At 38.3% G+C, this 21,180-nt stretch overlaps 1 protein-coding gene across 1 annotated transcript in view; it reads left to right on the forward strand.

Moving 5' to 3' along the window:
* Positions 1-21,180, forward strand: part of ylpm1 (YLP motif containing 1) — a 117,766-nt gene that overhangs the window by 70,933 nt on the left and 25,653 nt on the right. Inside the window, exons 14-19 of the mRNA XM_048599915.1 lie at positions 1,495-1,557; positions 8,713-8,832; positions 13,123-13,299; positions 13,892-13,975; positions 17,119-17,202; positions 18,759-18,869. Coding sequence (XP_048455872.1) covers positions 1,495-1,557; positions 8,713-8,832; positions 13,123-13,299; positions 13,892-13,975; positions 17,119-17,202; positions 18,759-18,869 — 639 coding nt within the window. The remainder of the gene's footprint in view (positions 1-1,494; positions 1,558-8,712; positions 8,833-13,122; positions 13,300-13,891; positions 13,976-17,118; positions 17,203-18,758; positions 18,870-21,180) is intronic.

Below are 21,180 nucleotides of genomic sequence, written 5' to 3' on the forward strand. Positions count from 1 at the left end.
TCGTGTGGTGTTCATTTAGTCAGAGTTGTTGTCCTTGAGATATTCTAGATCTACATGACAATATTGGCTCTGTGACATTTACCTTCAATCCCTCAAACTTATTCCACCATTCAGTTAGATTATAACTGTAACATACTTCATCTCCAGATGGCGGTCTTTGTTCATTTCTTTTGATATCCTAACCTAACAAAAATCTGTTGCTCCATCTTGAAAGTTCTAATTGTAAGATGCTGTCCTTTCCTGATATCCCCACCCAGGAAATAGTTTCTCTGCTTCTACCTTATCAAATCCCTTAATTATTTTTTAGCACTCAATGAGATCACTCTACATCCTTCTTATTTTGAGGGATGCAAGTTGCATTTAAGAAACCTGTCTGTTTAACTTTACTATTTACATTACATTTTGGTAAATCTGTACCCTCTCCATGACAAGATTATCTTTCCTGAGATTTCATGCTGAAACCTGAACACTTTACTCCAGCTGGGGCCTGACCACAGCTCCTAGCCTCTCTCAATTAAAATATTCCTTTATCTTTCTCAGATTCCAAGGGATGGGCTCAGGCTTCCCTGTATTAAATCCCTTTGCATATTCTAGCTCACTTACACCTTCTGTCTTGTCTTTTTGTAACTTATTGCTGCCAAATACACTTCTTTTTTTACTATGCCTCCGTACTGACACGTGTATTTTTCCAAGCAACGCCCTATTCCTTCACCCAATCATTGGTATGTAATGAAGCAATAAAGCCAGAATTCTACACCCGGAGGGACACCACTTGTTACGTTCTACCAATCAGAATTACCCTTGTCCTTATTCTCTGTCTCTTATCTCTGGAACAATTACTGCTGCATATCAGATCGTTCTTGTTCTATCTGCAACGTTACCAGCTGATCATACCATTGTGCTCCAACTTTTCTCCACTGTTCTCTAGTGGTGCTGACCTTATTTGCATCCATTCCAAATATCCATCATAGCCAGAGCTTCCCTTTGCACGCAAAAATATCACACAGGAGTCTCCTAAGGATCTGTTTGTAACTGCTTTTAAAAATCTGCAACAGTAACTCAAATCTGAATGAATATGATTGTACCCTTGTTAGATTATAAGTAAATTTTCAACTCCATACAGATTATTTAGTTTATTTTACAGATTTGATTGCTTTAGATGCATTGTGCCTATGTTGAGTAATGACTGCTCATTCAAAATTTCAGCTGTCAGCTAATACTTCGTATTTAGAATATCTGTCTTTGTGTATAGTAATAGAATTTGCTTTATCATGGCTTTCAGAGAGGGGTTATTAATTATGAATGTTATTGAATACCATTGTATGTAAGCAATAAGGGCAGGATCGTTTGTTTGTTGCCTGTCACAGTAATTATAACATTTGTGCTAAGAACTCATTTAACTTCAGAGCAAAATTAATTATTTTTGATTATATATGGTTTCGATCATTAAGTTTTGCAGTAACGTAGAACGTTATTTTCTGCATCATCTTACAGATTGTAGTTATTATGCGAGGACTCCCTGGAAGTGGGAAGACGCATGTTGCTAAACTCATTCGTGTGAGTATAATCTTTTGCCAAATTAATCGAAAGTTTGCAGTTCTATTATGTCGTAATTCATGGGATGTGAACATAATTGGCTATGCCAGCATTTATTACACACCCTTATTTGATTTGATTACATGTGGTGATCTGCTGCCATTAATTGCTGCAGTGGATTTCGTGTACGTGTACTCACTGTGAATTCCAGGGTTTTAACCCAGTGACAAGTGAAGGAACAATAAACTAATTCTAAGTCAGAATGGTGTGTGACTTGGAGAGGAATTAGCAGATGATGGTGTTCCAAAACACCTGCTACCCTTGTCCTTCCAGCTGGTAGAGATCATGGGTATCATAGGTATTGTTTGACGAGCCTTAGTTGGTTCCTGCAGTGCATCGTGTAGATACTTATGCCACTTTGTGCTTGATTGGTGAAGAGAGTGACTGTTGAAAGTTTAGCTGCCAATCAAGCTTTGTCCTGGATGATTTTTGAGGTTCTTAGTGTAGTTGGAGTTTTACTCATCTGGGCATGTGGAGATTATTCCATCACCACTGTCCTGACTTGGAGATGGTAGACAAGCACTGTTGAGTGAGGAGGTCAATTATTTGCCGCAGAGCTTCCAGCCTCAGACCTGATGATGTTGATGCAGTATGATATTATTCATTCTGTTCTGTATCTGATCAGTGATAACCCCAATAATGTTGATAGGGAGGATTCATTGGTGGTAAGGCCATTGAATGTGATTGGGAAATGTTCAATTCTCACTTCTTGGCAATGTTGCTTGGCACTTATTTGACACAAATCTTTACTTGTCACTCAACAGCACAAGCTTAGATGTTGTTCATGTTTTGCTGCACAACAACACAGACTCCTTCAGTATCTGAGGAATTGTGAATTGTGCTGGAATTGCACAGTCATTGCACTGCTCACCTAATGACATGGGAAGGTCATTAATGAAGCAGCTGGAAATGATTGGACCTAGGACAGTACCCTGAGGAATCTAGTGCTCTTGTGGCATAGTGGTAATTTGTCCACCTCTGGGCCAGGAGACCTGTGTTCAATTTCTACCTACCCCAGACGTGTGTCATACATGTCTAAACAAGTTATCTACCCTGAGGAATTGCTGAATGGTATCCTGGGTCAGAGATGCTTGACTTCTTACAATCAAACCATTTTTCTTTGTGGTGTATATGTATCATCAGAGAGGTTTCCTCTAATTTCTATTAAACCAGTTTTGCAAGAACTACTTCATGCTGTGCTCAGTAAAATGCTGCCTTGCTGTCAAGGGCACTTACTTTCATCTCTGGAGTTCAGCTCTTTTGTAAATGTTAAGACCAAAGATGTATTGGGATCAGAAGCTTAGTGACCCTAATATTAGCCAAAACAGTGAACAGGTTACTGCTATGCAAGTGCTACTTGATAACACTGTTGATTATCCCTTCCAACAGCTTTCTGATGATCAAGAGTAGACTGATACCAGTATTTAGTCAGGTTGAATTTGTCCTGCGTTTTTGCACAGGACATACATCAAGGCAATTTTCTACATTACTAGGTCGATGTTGATGTTGTGGCTGTACAGGAACAGCTTGTCTACAGGCACAGTTAGCTGTCATGCAAGTCTCCAATATGTTGCCAGGGCCCATTACGTTATCATTGTGCAGCTCCTTCAGCTGTTCTTGATTGCACACCCTGTGAATTGAATTGGTCGAAGACTAGCGTTTTCAGAAGGTGGACTAGGTGGATTATCCAATCTGCACCTTGGAGTAATGAGCAATGAAAATGGTGGGTAAGTTGTTGAAGGGGATTCTGAGGGACAGGAGTCTGAGGGGTGACCTTTTAGAGGTTTATAAAATCAAGATGGGCATGGATATGGTGCATAGCCAAGGTCTTTATCCCAGGGTAGGAAAGTACCAAACTAGAGGGCTTAGGTTTAAGCTGAGAGGGGAAAGATATAAAAAGGACCAAAGAGGCAATTTTTCATGCAAAAGGTGGTGCGTGTATGGAATGAGCTGTTAGAGGAAGTGGTGGAGGCTGGTACAATTAACATTTAAAAGACATCTGAATGGGACCATGAATAGGAAGGGTTTAGAGTGATATGGGCCAAATGCTGGCAAATGAAACCCACAAATGGGTGTAACAGAACTACAGAGTTTGAATCAGATTCATCGGTTATGAGATTGCTTAGCTGTGTCTGTTGCATGTTGCTTCTGCTGTTTGGCATGCAGCTTGTTCTGTGTTGGCACTTCATTAAATTGAGTTTTTATGTATGCCTGATACTGCTCGTGGTATGCCCTCCTGCACTCTTCAGACAACTAGGGTTGTTCTCCCTGCTTGATTGCAGTGGTAAAGTGAGGGTTATGTGGGGCTATAAAGTTACAGACTGTGGCTGAATGCAGTTCTGTTGCTGGTCCACAGCATGTCATAGAAGTAGGGTTTAATTGGTCTGTTCAAAGGCTGTCCTATTTAGACAGGTAGTACTGTCTCACAGAATGATGGGGAGTTTCCTTGATGTGAAGATGGGAGAATTGCATGAAGAGTGGAATAAAAACACACATGCTGAAAATACTCAGCATGTCTAGCAGTATTCATGGAGATGGAGAAATAGTATTATTTCAAATTGATAATTTTTGTCAGAACAAGGGTTGGGAATTGTTCAGTTTGAAAGCATTGATCCACAGACCCCGTTGTGTCTCAGCTCCTGAGGAGAATGATTAGCTCTGTGCAATGCAGACTAAGAAGGGCCCTAGCTAGTTGATGCCAACTGGAATGGACAATTTACTTTCATCTCGGCATGGAAGGTCTTCTTCGGCGGCAGCTTCCAGGTATTCCAGCATTCGTTGTTTTAATTGCCTTTCCCCAAACTGAAATTGAACTGAGATGAACTTTGCTTTAATTTTTACTCATTTTCTTCTTATCTATGACATATATCATCTTTATAGGCGCCACAGTATGGTGACTTATGAAACTTTTCACTTTTATTTGTAGAAGTACATGCAACAATAATTTCTATTCTATTATATTCTTCAGCATTTCTGAGTATAGAGAAAAGGTGAGGCAACATATCTGCTATTGTTTGTATTTCAGCAGTTCCTACTTGCAGTGTATGCTTGTGTTCTCTTTGGCTGGGCATAAAAATACTACATGAGTGGCGTTTTGATTACAGAAAACAACTCTGCTTTACATAGAGTGGATATTCCTGGGGGATTGTCAATTGGCGCTATATGAGTGGAACTGAGAAATGAGAAGATGATGATCACCACCCCCACCCCGCCCCAATAGTCAGCAGGAAATTGAGGAGCAAATATATCGGATATCTGGAAGAATTATAAGGGTTGTAGTAGTAGAGAATTTCAACTTTCCAAATATAGACTGGGACTGCCATAATGTTAAGGGCTTGGATGAGGACAAATTTGTTAAGTGTGTTCAAGAAAACTTTCTTTATCAATATGTAGATGTACTAGAGAAAGAGCAAAATTTGGCCTTTTCTTCAGAAATAAGGCCAAGTAAGTGACTGAAGTATTAGTGGGGGAGCACTTTGGGACCAGAGACCATAATTCTGTTACTTTTAAAATAGTTATGGAAAAGCATAAGCCTTGTATACAAGTTCTAAATTGGATCAAATCTAATTTGATGATATTAGATAGGAACTTTCAAAAGTTGATTGGGGGAGGCTGTCCGCAGGTAAAGGAATGACTGAGGCTTTCAAAAGTGAGATAACGAGAATTTTGAGACCATATGTCCCTGTTAGAGTGAAGGGCAAAGATGATAGGAGTGGGGAACACTGGATGACTAGAGATAATAAGGCTATGGTCAACAAAAAGAAGGAGATATATGTCAAGTATAAGTCAAGCTGGGAGCAAGCGAATCCCTTGAAGAATATAGGAGGAGTAGGAGTACACTGACAGGGAAATCAGGACGGTAAAAAATGGAAATGAGCTAACTTTGATACATAAGGTTAAGGATAACCCAAAAAGATTTTACAAGTATATTAAAGAGTTACTAGGGAGAGAATAGGGGCCCTTCAAGATCAATGAGGCCGTCTATATGTGGAACCACAGGAAATGGCTGGGATACTAAACAAATATTTTACTTCAGTATTTACTGTAAAGAAAGACATGGAAGATGGGAACTGAGGGAAATAAATAGTGATGTCTTGAAAAGAGTCCATATTACAGAAGACACATAAAGGTAGATAAATCCCCATATCAAGTATATCCCAGGACATTTCAGGAAGCTAGGGAAGAAATTGCGAGGCACCTAGCAGAGATATTTGTATCGACAGCCAAGGGTGAGGTGTCGGAGGACTGGAGGGTGGCCAGTACTTGTGTCATTACTTAAGAAAGGCAGTGATGACAAACCAAGGATCTATAGACCAGTGAGCATGACCTCAGGTGGGTACGTTGTTGGAGGGGATTCTGAGAGACAGGATTTACATGCATTTGGAAAGACCGAGACTGATTAGGGATAGTCACCATGGCTTTGTGCGTGGGAAATTGTGTGTCAAATTTGTTTGAGTTTTTTGAAGATGTGACCAACAGGATAGATGAGGACAGAGCAATATACGTTGTCTACATGGACTTTTGCAAGGCCTTTGACAAGGTTCCGCAAGGTAGACTGGTCAGTAAGATTAAATCACATGGGATCCAGAGAAAACTAGCCAATTGGATACAAAATTGACTTGACAGTAGGAGACAGATGGTTGTGTAGAGGATTGTTTTTTGGTCTGGTGGCCTATTAGAAGTGGAATTTCTCAAGGATCGGAGCTGGGTCCTCTGGTGTTTGTCTTATAACGATTTGGGTGAGAATATAGGAGGCATGGCTAGTAAATTTGCGGATGACATCAAAATTGGTGGTATAATGAACAGTGAAGAAGGTTATCTAAGCATACACGAGGATCCTAGTCAGCTGGGCCAGTGGGCCAAGGAGTGACAAATGGAGTTTAATTTACATAAATGTGAAGTGTTGCATTTTGGTAAGATAAAGCAGGGCAGGACTTGGACAGTTAATGGTAGGGCCCTGGGAAGTGTTATCGAACCGAGAGACCTAGAGACGCAGGTAAATTGTTCCTTGAAAGTGATATCACAGGTAAACAGGGTGGTAAAGAAGGTGCTTAACATGCTTGCCTTCATTGGTCAAAGCATTGAGTATAGGAATTAGGACATCTTGTTGCAGCTGTATAGGACGTTGGAGGGGCCACTTCTGGAATATGGCATACAGTTCTGGTCGCCCTGCGAGAGGAAGGCTGTTATTAAACTGGAAAGGGTGCAGAAAAGATTTACAAGCATGTTGCTGGGACTGGAAGGTTTGAATTACTGAAAGACGCTGAATAGGCTGGGTCTTTTACCCTGGTGTGTAGGAGGTTGAAGGGTGACCTTTATGGAGGTTTATAAAATCATGAAGTGAATTGTCAAGATCTTTTCTCTAGGGTAGGGAAATCCAAAATTAGAGGTCATAGGTTTTAGGGGAAAGATTTAAAAGGGAACAGAGGGGCAATTTTTTTCACACAGGGTGGCGATATGGTATGCACTGCCAGAGGAAATGGTAGAGCCGGTAACAACTACAAATTTTAAAGCCATTTGGACAAATACATGAATAGGAAAGGTTTAGAGGGATATGGGCCAGAAACGGGCAAGTGGGACTAGTTTAGTTTGGGAAATTTGGTTGGCTTGGATGGGTTGGACTGAAAAGCCTGTTTCTGTACTGTATGACTGTGACTGTAAATGTATTTTGAGGAATAGCCTTTGGGGAGATGAGTTACTTATTCCTGCTTCTGACTTGCCCTGTATCCACTTTATTTACGTTACTGAATCAGTTCAGGCTGTGATGAATGGTAGACAACAGGATGTTTATGGTGGCAGATTCTATAATTGTAATATCAAGATGTTCAGATTTTCTCTGACTTGAGGTAATTATTACCTGACATTCCTATGGCTTGGACATGACTTTCTACTTATCGGCCCAAGCCTAAATTTTGTCCAGGTCTTGCTGCATATGCAGAGGGGCTGCTTTAGTATCTGCAAAGTTATGAATGGTGCTCCACACTGTGCAGTCATCATTGAATACCCCACTTCTGACCTTATGATAAAGGAAGGTCGTTAAAGCAGTTAAAGATGGTTGCTGCTTGGACACTCCCTTCAGTAGCTCTGTCAGCAATGTCCAGGGACTGAGCTGATTGGCCTCCACCTATCGCAACCACCTTCATTTCTGCTAAGTTTGGTCCCAGTCAGTGGAGAGTTTTTCTCTCTCCATGTTGATATCAATTTTCCTAAGGTTCCTCATGCCACACTACGTCAGAGCTATTCGCACTCACCTGAAGTCAGCTATATATCCATTTTTAGACTAAGGTTTTATCGAGATCAGGAGCCAAATGCTCTTGGCAGAACACAAACCGAATATCAGTGAGTAGATTATTACTGTGTAAATACCATTTGTTAGTACAGTCAACAACACCTAATGGTTGAAAGTAGACTCAGCATGGTATTTGATTGTATTGGATTTGTCCTGCTTTTTGGGGACAGTACATTCTTAGGCAATTTTCCATGTTGTCGGGCTGACATCATAGTTGCAAGTATACTGGGATATCTTTGCTGATGGAATGGCTAGTTTCTGGAGCACAAGTTTTCAGCTCTAATGCCAGCATGTTGTCGGGATCTTTGTGCCTCCATTGCCTTCAGCTGTTTTTTGATATCATGTGAAATAAATTGAATTGGCTGATGACTGGCATCTGTGATGTTGGGAGGAGGCCAAAGTAGATCATTCATTTGATGTTTCTGTCTGAAGATGGTTGCAAATGCTTAAGCCCAATCTTTTGAACTGACATACTAGCCTCCTCCATCATTGAGAATGGGGATTTTTAATGGAGGCTCATCCACCAGCTCGTTCTTTTATTGTTTACCACCATTCATGACCGGATGTAGCAGGAGTGCAGTACTTATACCTGATTTGTTGATTAAAGAATCATTTTACTCTGTGTCTGTATACTAAAAACTCTCCAAAATAACTTGAAACTTTTGAATAGGAATTTCTGTTTTGACAAGTTCTGTTTTTTAACATCGTCATCAAAGGTAATATATTAAATCATTTTTGTCCTTAACAGATAGGTAATAAATTAGACCACTCTGGAAAGTACCTTTATTTTGAACTCAAGTATTTATGTCTCCGTGCTTATATTTTAGGATAAAGAGGTAGAGTATGGAGGAGCTGCGCCACGCGTCCTCAGCCTGGATGATTACTTTATGACTGAGGTGGAAAAAGTAGTGAAGGACCCAGACAGTGGCAAGCGAATCAAAAAGAAGGTAAGCATTGAGAAAATTAGTTATAACTGTACTTTGTTTCAAATAGAAAGAATCAACCATACTGGAATCACTGATGGCACCAAGATATGCCTTTGATCTCTGAAGCTTGAGATTCAAAATCTCTTTCTAAAAAAAGAATATCGAAGAAAATTGTTGGTAGTGTGGTTTCCAAACAAGTTTCTGTCATGAATGTGGGCCCATCGGACAAAACAGACAATTTACAGATGGATTAGCTTATAGAAGTTGATCAGGTCTTTTACTTGAGAACTTGTATTTAAACAGTAGCTTGCACATTTTTATGTGCATCATAGAAACTATACCCATTGGGTATTCTGTAACTACTGTGTGAAGATGCACAAAAGGTTTATAATCTCCAATTTAAGAATCTTCCTGCATTTGCTCAGTTGCCATAAAATGTAGAAGTAGTAGTAGACCATTCAGCCCATCAAGTCTGCTCCACTGTTCAGTGAAATAAGGGCTGATCTGATAATTCTTAGTTCCACTTTCTTGCATTTTCCCTACAACCCTTGATTCCCTTACTGATTAGAAAAATTGTCTATCTCGGCATTTAGCATACTTACCATCCTCCACAGCCCTCTGTGGTAAGGCATTCAACAGATTAATAACCCTCAGAAGAAATTCGTCTTCATCTCGGTCTTAAACGTGCAACCCGTTATTCTGATCTTATCTCCTCCAGTCCTAGACTCTTCACAAGCGGCAACAGCCTCTCTATTTCTACCCTATCAAGTCCTCCAAGAATCTTCTAAATTCCAATGAGTTCAAGCCAAACCTACTCAACCTCTTCTCAGAACTCAGTCCCTTCATACCCGATATCAGCCAAGTGAACCTTCTCTGAACTGCCTCCAGTGCCAGTTGATATCTCCTTAGATAAGGGGTGCAAAGCGTTTAGTGTTCCCGCTTTGGTCTGACAATTGCCTTGTATAATTTTTGCAAAACCTCCTTACTTATACACACTCCATTCAGAGAAATAAGGGCCAACATTCCATTTGCCTTCCCTATTACACATTGAACTTGGACACTAATTTTTTGAGATTCATGCATGAGGACTCTCCAATTCTTGTTTTACTGCTTACTTTCTGCAGCCTTTTTCCATTTAAATAATATTCAGCTCCTCGTCTTCCCACTAAAATGCGTAACCTGACATTTTCCTACATCGTATTTCATCTGCCAAGTCTTTGCCCACTTGGTTAAACTGTCTCTATCCCTCTGCAGACTCTGTGTCATACTCACCACTTGCCTTCCCACTTACTTTTGTGTCATCTGCAAACTAGGCTATAGTGCATCCACTTCCCTCAGTCATCAATACATTTTAGAAATAACAGAGGTTCCAACACTACTAGTTTCAGGTTGTCATCCTGATTCGTTATCCCAGCTCTCTCTCTTCTATGAGTTAGCCAGTCTTCTATCCTTGCTAAAAGTATTCCTCCAAACCATAGGCTCTTATCTTAGGTAGCCTAATGTGTAGTATCTTATCAAGCCTTCTGGAAATTCAAGTGTGTTATATCCACTGCTTCCTCTTTATCTATCCTGCTTATTACTTCCTCAAAGAATTCTAATGAATTAATCAGGCATGATTTCCTTTCATGAGCCATGCTGATTCTGCTTGACCAGACTATATGTTTCTAGGTCCTCTGCTATTACATCCTTTATAATAGATTAACAGTTTTCTAAAATCACATGTTAAGCTAACTGGCCTATAGTTACCCAATTTTTGTTTCCTGCCTTTTTTAAATAAAATGTTTGGCAATTTTCCAATCTTTGGAACCTTTCCAGCATCTAAGGATTCTGGGAAGATTGCTACCAGTGCATGCAATATCTCTATAGCTACTTTCTTTAATATCCTAGGATGCATCCTATGAAGCTCTGGGGAAGCTATCGGTCTTTAGTCTTGTTAGTTCCCCCAGCGTTTTTATTTCTCTAGTGATTATTATTGTATTTATTTCCTCGCCACCTTTTACCCCTTGATTAATTTTGGAATGCTATTAATATCTTCTTCCATGAAGACCGATGCCAAGTATGATTCAACTCCTCTGCCGTTTCCTGGTTCCACATTATTATTACTTTAGCCATATTCTCTAAGGGACCTATGTTTACATTTTGTTGGTTTTTAAAACTTTCCCAGTCCTCTGCTTACCACTAACCTTTATCACATTTGTATGTTTCTTTCCATTCCGTTTGAAGTTATCCTTAACTTTTCTGGTTAATGATAGTTGACTTATTCCCTTCCTAGAATACTTGTTCCTCATGGGACATACCTTTGCTGTGAGCCATGATCTATTTACTTAAATGTCTGTCGTTTGTCACTTGTACATTCTATGATCTGTAAATCACAAGAAAACCTCCTCCATCATCCATCAAATTACTCAATCGAACCATATTTAAATCAGTCTTAAAATTCCAGAATTAAACCTTTTATTTAACTATTATTTGCAAAGTTTATCTACTATGAATCTTACTAATTTCTGTAAGTAATATTGAAAATACAAACCATTGGTCTTAGTTATATCATCAGGACCCTTGAATAGGGAAACCAAAAAGGAAATAATGGAATAAGTGACTTATGTGATTGCTTGTGAAACTCTAGTCTTTTTCTTTGACGTTTGACGACAAAGTTGCACAAATCTTGCCAATGACATTTGGAATCTGATTTTTATAGGTCCACCTGTCCCTGTAAACATCAGTAATTACAGTTTTGCTGAATTTTTCACTTTACTTACAGCTGCCATTTAAAATTTAACATAATGGTGGAGTTACCTGGCAATGGTGTAATTCATTGCTAATAGTTTCTTTGATTCCATTGCCCAAATGACGAAATGTGAGCTGGTCAGTCTAAAGCTAGACTCCCACATGCATGGTATCACCCTGCTCAGTTTGTGACATTATAACAATTTAATCTAGAAGCATGCAAGGTGTCAACTGATGGACATTGCACTTTTTGTGTCATTTTTCAGCTTTGTGTAAAAGCTGGCTATCAAGGTTTACAGTAATAACCTGTTTATATATACATCCAGTGCTGGAGAAAGAAATGACTATTTGGTTTCTAATTTGCTACTATCCTTTGTGTTACATACTAGTTAGAAATGCAGAAAAATTTTGAGGGATTTATCAGTGGTAGAATTAACCTACTAAATTTACATGCTGAACAGTTATGTAACTGAAACACAAGATTTTATTAAAATTTTATTTCCACAGCGAGAGTGTCCAAACACTTTTGTTTTATGCATTTGATTGAAGTATTAACATTGGAGTGCACAATTTTCAGCCTGCTTGAATTCTTGGATCAAAAAAGTTTTGTTTTGTGCATAAGTTCTAACTAACATTGACAACAATTTTTCACAATGAATGTAATGTATTTTGATTCTCATTATAGTGAAGATTGTAATATGCAGTGGTTTATCTCCCTTTTCCTATAAATCCAGCTTAGTGTTAGATTGAAACATTTGGCCCATAGAATTTTAAGTGCTTAAGGCTAAAACATAATAGTTTGGAGGAAGATGCATTGATAATCTGCATCCACTGCGTCATCATCATCATACCTCCCATCGTTTTCTTTCTCTCTATCACACATGCATTCACTCACAGGCGCACATACACACAAATATTGTGTGCACACACAACAAAGAAAGGTCATCTTGACTTGAAGCATTAATTCTCTTTTTCTGTATAGATGCTGCCTGACCAGCTGACTGTTTCCAGCGCTTCTGTTATAATTTCACATCTGTGGCATGCACAATCTTCTGCTTTTATGTTATTGTTTGATCTGAGATGTAGTAAAGTTTGGAGAAATACCCAAACGTTTAACAGGTCCTGGAGGAAATCAGTTCTTGTCAGCACTGCTGTGTGTGCAAGTGATTCTGTTTGGACCTCAACATTGATAATGACACTGTTTCTTGTCCCAGTTTCTTCTCACTGTTTCCCATAAAGGGGCTCAATACCATTTATGTCAGTGCGATTTTGAACTGCTTGACTTATCATGCACCGCAAAATGCTTTTGTGCTGATCTCTCTTTGCATGTATCATTGTCCCAATCATCCATGGAAATGACTCCATTAGAGATGAGATTCAGTGGCTTGTGCATTGGTGGATGGATATTCTGTTGCACTTGTCAATAGATTAGAGATGCTGAAATTTTAGGCTTATAGTTTATAGACAGTAGGTACAATGAATTATCATTTTCTTTCCAATTACTTGGAAAGACAGAATCTAATCAGGTGACTTTTGCGTCATCAAATGTCTGTTTTCTTTCTATCTTTCATCTCTGTCCCTTAGGTCCTAGAGTATGAATATGAGCCAGAAATGGAGGACACGTACAGAAGCAGCATGTTTAAAACATTCCGAAAAACACTAGATGATGGCTTTTTTCCCTTCATCATTGTCGATGCCATCAACAACAGGGTCAAACATTTTGAGCAGTTATGGAGTGCAGCCAAAACTAAAGGCTTTGAGGTGAGTTAGTAGCCTACATTTATGTAACATAGGTAAACATTCAAGCTGTTTTACAGAGCTGCCATCAGGGAGATGTTACATGTAGAACAAAAGTGGAAGATATTGGGAAGGTTCTAAAAAGTCTTGGTTGAAGTGATGTGTTTTATGGAGAATCTTGAAGAACGTTGCAGAGTTGTTTTATGGTGGAAATTCCAAACATGTAGCCTTGGTGCCTGCATGTTCAGCTGCCAAGCAATAAAAATCTTCATAACTGGATGCTTTTCATGGTTTGTAAAAATCCCTACTAACTTTAAGTGACCTCATTTAGATACCAAATAGTCAGAGCTCCATTAGTGAAAGGAGAATGATGGAAAGAAAAGTTTTTAAAAAATCTTGCTAAATTGCTTTTAATCTATATCAATGTTTAAATGTTTTCTAAAAGGTAGAGAAACAATTAAATTGTTAATTAATTGACTGTTTTAAGCAATCTGCCAATAGTTATATTGTTTGAATTTACATAGTGTTATGTTGTCTGGCAACGTGACCTACTTTGAGTTGTGAGAGGAAGTTGGATGCACTGATGGAATTTCTGCCACCTCATTTCTCTTTCCAGGTTTATATCGCAGAAATGAGTGCAGATAATCAGACCTGTGCCAAGAGGAACATTCATGGCCGTAAACTGAAGGAAATCAACAAGGTGAATAATCGGGGCTTTCATTTCCTTCAGCTTTTGAAAGCGACCTTTCATCATAGTTTAGCATAGTGCTGAAGAAATTAACTGTTTTCAGGTTTCTGGAGTAGCTCCTGAGAGTTTTGTCCTTTGTGGAAAGGTAGGGTATAGGGATAAAACTAACATTCCACCTGATTGCTTACGTTCCTGTCAGATTAATTTTAGATTATCCCTTAGGTTCTTCTGTGAAGTCTTTCTAGAGTTTATCTCTCAGCCTGTGGAAGAAGTCAGATATCAATCCTTAGGTTCAAACTAGGAAATGCTAACTATGTGATAACAAGAAAGTAGAGCTGGATGAACACAGCAGGCCAAGCATTTTCTGAAGAAGGGTCTAGGCCCAAAACGTCAGCCTTCCTGCTTGTCTGATGCTGCTTGGCCTGCTGTGTTCATCCAGCTCTACACCTTGTTATCTCAGATTCTCCAGCATCTGCAGTTCCTACTATCTCTGAATGCTAACTATGTCCCCTTTTCCTACTCCCACTACTTAATTTATCCAGTCTGGATTTTCCTATTTCACATTTGCTATCTTATATACATTTCAGATGCCTTTTTTCCAGTTTGAAAACCGTGAGTCTTTCTGGCTTCGTATCCTAGATGCGTGCCATCAGAGTTAATCTTATGGTCCTTCACTACAGTGCTTGCAGGATTTGAATGTTTCCCTTGTCTTGTCAACCATCTGGACCATTGGCTTCAGTCTGCGCATAAAACAAGCACAGTGTAAACATAACTTTCTGTGACTTTGCATTTCAATTGTTTTCACTGTGCGGTTGAATACTCTTTCAGTTTCAGTGATGGACAAATTTAATTTGGAGCCGAATAAAATTTCTTGGTCTTGATGTATATTCAACTCTTGTCAACAATATGAAAAGGGTTGATCATTTTTCCATTCAATGTGCGCTGTTTTGCCTTTGTATTTTATTTAATTTCATTTGTTTTTTTTGTCTGCCAGCAAAGATTTTGTTCAGCCAACTCTAATTTTTGATTTCCCCTGAATACGTTGTCCCTCCGAGTTTGGTAGTGACAAATTTGGCTGCCTTGTATTGAGTTTTTGAGTGTAGATCATTTATGAAAATGGAACAAGATTATGTTTTGGCATCCTATTTATTTTTGAACTTTTTTTAGCTTTACTTCTGTCATCAAAAATAATATCTTTATCTAGAGACAGCATATAAAAAAAGATTTTTGAAAGGAAAGCTATTGCCAGGTTTACTGATTGACTCAATAAATGTTGATTCAAAATGATGAAATGTGAAGCAGTTCCATTTCATTGGAGCTATAATGAGGGTATTTCAGCTGTGAAAGGTAAGAAAGTAAAATGTGTGGAGAGCTGAAGAACTGTTCATTTGTATTGCTCCTTCATTGGAATGCACCTGTGTTCTACAGTTCTGTGCTTCCTACAAAAGAAAACATATTGAAGCACTAGGGAAAAAGAATACAGAAAATGTTATAAAAAATTGAGGGGTGTAACTGTTAATAAAGAATTGGACAGTCTCCAACTGGGGATCTTCAACATTATGAGCTGGTTTGACAGATTGAATGTTCAAAGACTGTTCTCACTTGTAGCTAGCTCTAAAATAAAGCGGTATAAGTATGTTTTAGCTATTTACAAATCAAATAATTAATTTGGTAAAAATTTCATTCCACACAGTGTGGAACTTATTGATCTGTGGAGTACTTGAAGGAGTTCGCTCAACGCAACAGAAACAGAACCTTCCAGCTTTTACATTCAGTTCCTCTTGCAAGCTTTACTTATTATTTGTTGTACCCGCATACTAACTTCTTGTGATTCATACACTACAACACCCCAATCTTTGTGGCTGTCTTCGTTTAGATAAAATGCTTTTTATAAATTCTTCCTGCCAAAATGGACAGCTTCACATTTTCCAAAGTTGTACTCTACTTGCAAGTTCTTTGTCCACTTACTTAACCTATCTATGTCCTTTTGTAACCTCCCTATGACCACTCACAACTTACTTTCCTATTTATCTTTGTCCCTTCAGCAAATTTAGCAATCATGTCTTCGGTCCCTTCGCCCTAGTCATTTACATAGATTGTAAGAAACTGTGATCCCAGCAATGATCCCTGTGGCACACTACTCGTTACGTAATGCCAACCAGAAAACTACCCATTTAAGCCTACTTAACAGTTTTCTGTTAACTAGGCAGTCTTCTATCCATGTCACCATGTTATCCCTTGCACCATGAGCTTTTATTTTCTATAATAAACTTTGTGGCACCATATCAAATGCAAATCTAGAAATGTAAGTACACTATATTCACTGGCTCCCTTTATCCACAGCAGTTGTTACTTCCTCAAAGAAATCCAATAAATTGGCTGACCATGATTACCCTTTCAGAAAACCATGGTGACTGTTTAATTACTTAAATTCATCTAAGTGCCTTGCTATAACATCTTTCATAATAGCTTCCAACATTTTCTCTCTGACAGGTGTTATGCTAAGTGGATTGTAGTTTCCTGCTTTCTATCTTCCTTTTTGAATAACAGACTTAGATTTTCTGTTTTTCAACTAATGGAACTCACCCAAATTTAGATAGTTTTGGAAAATTAGAACTTCTACAAACCACTTACTGTAAGACTCTAAGATGAAGTCCATTGGGACCCAGGGACTGAGCCCACAACTCCAGCAATTTGATCAGTAGCAATTCTGTGGGATTTTAAATTTGTAAGAGTCCCTGTCTCGCTTTCATTTCATAATTAAAGCTATTACAGTAATGTAACTTTTGTCTTCTGTGAAGAAAACTGAAGCAAAATACTTGTTTAACTCATCTGCTGTATTCTTACTTTGCTCACCTCCAAGAAACTCTACAATAGTGATAGCTACCATAAAAATTTCACTTTCTCCTTAATTCAATAAATTGATGCTATGCAAAAAGACAGGAATCTCTTGATTCATCATTCATATTCAGGACCAGGATTGAGAGCAAGTCTAGAAAGAAAAATGTTATTGTCAAAATTTTTTCAATACTCAGCAACAAATGGTTCTTAGCAGTTGTCCTCATTTATTAGATATTAATTAAAATTATTATTCATTAAGCCATCAAACACTGGCTGAGACTGTTGATTAATATGTAATTTATGATGCCTTATAGATGGCTGAGCATTGGGATTCAACTCCCCGTCACATGTTACGTTTAGACATCAGATCACTGCTCCAAGATGCTGCAATTGAAGAAGTAAGTGGCCCAAAATATATTCAGGCTTGCCATTATCTATTCTTTGTGGGTTGTAGTAACATTTTGCAGGCTTGCAGTTACTTTAGGTTGCCACCTGGATGCTTTGATTTGTATTTGAGCTGTTAGTCATAATTGGAAATAGTGAAAGATCAAAGGGAGAGAATGAGAGCAATTTTCTCTTGAACACTTTCTTAAGCTTAGTGACTACTCAGACCACAGAAAGCATCTACACATGCATTACTGATATTGCATGTACAATTCCATGTGCAATGACATTGGAATCTTCGCATATGCAGATAGTGTCCACAGTGGCTGCCACAGGAGTAGGGGGGTAGCAAAGAGACGAGGCAAAGCTTTCTTTCCCCAGTGGAGTAGATCTCTGCCATCTCATCATTCACTGCCTGGCCATCATTCACTGGTGGAGAGGTATGTACAAGTGGGCCTCCATCATTGTTTTAGAACATACTCAGTGCGATTATCAGCAATCGTCATTTGCATGTTTTTTGGATCTACAATCTGAGAATTTGCAAGGGCAGAAGGAGCGGCTGAGAATATGTAGGCTGACAATCCTGGAAATTAACTTTAAACTGAAAAACACAGATGAGTCTTCTGGCAGCTGCAGTTTGTTGCTTGGTCGTGACTTGGCACTACAAACACGTGTTCCACGTACGCACTCACTGCACCATCTAGTTGTGACATTCACATCAAATAATGCAGCCTTTTATTTTAAAAGACCCAGAGGTTTTTCAACTAGGATCTTTGCCTTCCAAATTTGTGCTGACTACTGAAATCTCCTTCACCTTACCTCCAGAGTTGTGCAGCATCTTTGCCATTGAGGCTGTATTTCTTCTTTATCAGTATGAATGCAAATTATTTCATTTGTAAATTAACATATTCCAGTTGTCTGTTGATTGCTTCCTTTCTTGACTAAAAGTCTGATGTTTATTCAGTGGTGTAGGGTTAAATACCTTTTAGATCCAGTTCACACTTTAATCATATCTTTGAATTGATGGCAACTAAACTTATCTTCCCTTTAATAGAAAATTGAATTAAGTGCAATTAAAGCAGAAAATGCTGCAGGCAGCATCTGTGGAGAGAGAAGCAAAGTAAACATTTCAAACTGATGATATTTCATGTTAAATTTTTATTTTGTCTCTTCACAGATGCTACTTCACATGCAGAAAATTCCCACATTTTCCGTTTTTATTTCAGATTTGTGTCATCCACAATATTTTCATTTGAATAGAATACATTCTGATTTTTAAAAATTGCTGAGTATTGATTCGTCTGATTTCAAGTTATATTTGTATCCAATTCATCATAGTGTTGGGACTTACAGTACAGCAAACAAGTGCTTTATAGAAATGCATGAAGTTTGGTTGGCAAGCCATCCATTATGCACTTTTGCATCTCTGATTCATACCTAAGTTTGCCAACTGCTTGGTAATTATTGTTGGCAACTCTGCTATTGTCTAATGAACCATTCAAGGGAAGGGCATTAGTTAAATGCAGAACTTCTTTTTGAAACGTCATTTGTATAAATTTTTATTCTGAAGGTTGAAATGGAGGATTTTGATCCAAATACTGAGCAGCAGCCACAGCAACAAGAAGAACAGCAACAAGAGGACTCTAAGAAGGATGTCGCTGATGATGAAGACTGTGAGACGGTAGGAAATATTGTCGCAGAATTAAGTTCTTTACCTTTCTTCAAGTGAAACCTCTTCCCCGTACACTTTTATACCGGTGTACCTGTCAGTAAGAAATTCAATATAATGTTCCTGCTTAGTATAAGAAACATTGGTACTGTAAAAAAAAAGTCTTAGAGCCTTGGGATCTTAGTGTGATCCTAGTGTGAGATCTGTGACCTATTGACCAGGCATTAAGTTCATGTTATAGGTCTGGTTAATAGAACACAATTATTCGGCATGAATGCAATATTGATTTTTTTAAAGTAATTGACTCAGTTTTATTCAAGACTGTTGCAGCTATGTAAAATTATAGATATCTTATCACACCTAATAGTATTGTTAAACATGCAATATCTATATCTGCAGAGATATTAAGACCGAGTCCTTGTTAAATTATTTGATTCAGATTGTAACTACATTATGGGATATAGTAGTTGTTTATAGGTTGAAGTCAATTGCCCGAGTTTGGCAATGATGCAAGAGCAGTTAAGCTGCCAACAAAAATGTAGCAATCTAGCTGGTTTTTCCAAGTCAGACCAATGGCTATCTTATATGCAGTAGCAGAGGTGACACCGAACAGATAATAAGTCATTCACACCTATATGTTTACAGATAGCAAACCAGGAATTAAAGCTCTGAACTCTCACTTTTAACTTAAATTTTCAAATTGTAATCTAGATGACTGGACTAGTACAGAATACAATTTGCTGTCAGTTTCAGTAATGATTACAAAAGCCATTAGTTTTTCTGCCATAACCACCACAAAACCAGGCCAGTGTTACCAAAAGTCTGCTTTATCAATGTGTATTTGAAGTTAGTCAAGTCTCTATAACAATAGTTTTTCATGTGATCATAATCAGTAGTCAGTGATGACTCCAAGATGTGAACTGTCTGTGATTGACTAGTGTCAGTGGTTTACAGTACCTGGATAGAATTTTGGCAAGTTCTTTCATACCGAAAGTACTTTAAAAAAGGAAAGTTTTTTTTTTAAATTGCCTTAGGAAATCACTGTGTGTCACATTCATCAGAGTAAAGCATAGTTAACTGTTGCAGAAATTATGACGCTGAATTTGGAGTTTAGAAGGATGAGGGGGGATCTAATTGAAACTTTCAGAATACTGAATGGCCTGGACAAAGTGGATGTTGGGAAGATGCTTCCATTGGTAGGAGAGTCTATAACCCGAGGGCACAGCCTTGGAGTAAAGGGAAGACCTTTTAGAGCGGAGCTAAGGAGAAACTGCTTCAGACAGAGTGTGGTGAATATATGGAATTCACTGCCACAGAAGGCTGTGGAGGCCAGGTCATTGAGTACATGTAAGACTTGAGATAGATAGGTTCTTGATTATCAAGGGGATCAAGGGTTACGGGGAGAAAGCAGGAGAATGGGCTTGAGGAACTTATCAGCCATGATTGAATGGCAGAGAGACTCGATGGGCTGAATGGCCTAATTTCTGCTCCTATGTCTTATGGTCTTATAATTTGTGCAGAGTTGAATCCCACTCATTAAAAATAAATAAATTGTCTTTTAATTTTGGTTGCTGGATAAATGTTGGCCAGGACACTGAAAATTAGTCTGCTCATTTTCCAATGATGCTTGGGGTTTTTTTCATCTCCATGAGAGGGAAGGTGGGTATCTCAGTTTAATATTTCATTTGGAAAAATATGCCCAATAGCACCAGCGTACATTTTACCAAACTAAGTAAGACTCACTAAATCAAGACTTTATTTTTTAGAAAAAAGCAGCCCCTACCCTACTCTTCATTTTTTTTTTGACTAAAAATTGTAGACAGTAGAATTCTTTTCCAGGGTTAGCAGTTGAAGCAGCGTTAGGTTTGTTGGGGTAGTTGGATGAAAAAGGGTCAAGGGCATTTGCTAACACAAAGAGAACATATGATTTGATCTGTTTAATTGCATAAAATGGTATGGGTATTTGAACTAAGTGGCCTGTTTTCTTGTTATAACTTCTATTTCTGTGTAGATGCACAAATGGAGTCTTGTTAGGCAATTATGCTTCTGCAGGTAGTTGACATTCAGTGAGTAATGCAGCGTGTCCCTATATATTTCTTACTGACACGAATACCTGATGAGAAGCTGACTTTGAAAGATATCACACAATCTGATTAGTCTTTCCTGTTTCAGTAAAATTAATTTTATGCTCCCTAGTTACAGACTACTTTGGAAGATTTTTAGTAAACATGTGGTATCCTAATTCTTTAAATTACTGAATTTATTTTGCTATACAGATGTATGAGACGAGTTGCACTAATTTGTTATATGTTATTAGAATGCT

The sequence above is a fragment of the Rhincodon typus genome, chromosome 8 (genome assembly GCF_021869965.1).
Source record: "Rhincodon typus isolate 14 chromosome 8, sRhiTyp1.1, whole genome shotgun sequence".
Lineage (NCBI taxonomy): Eukaryota > Metazoa > Chordata > Chondrichthyes > Orectolobiformes > Rhincodontidae > Rhincodon > Rhincodon typus.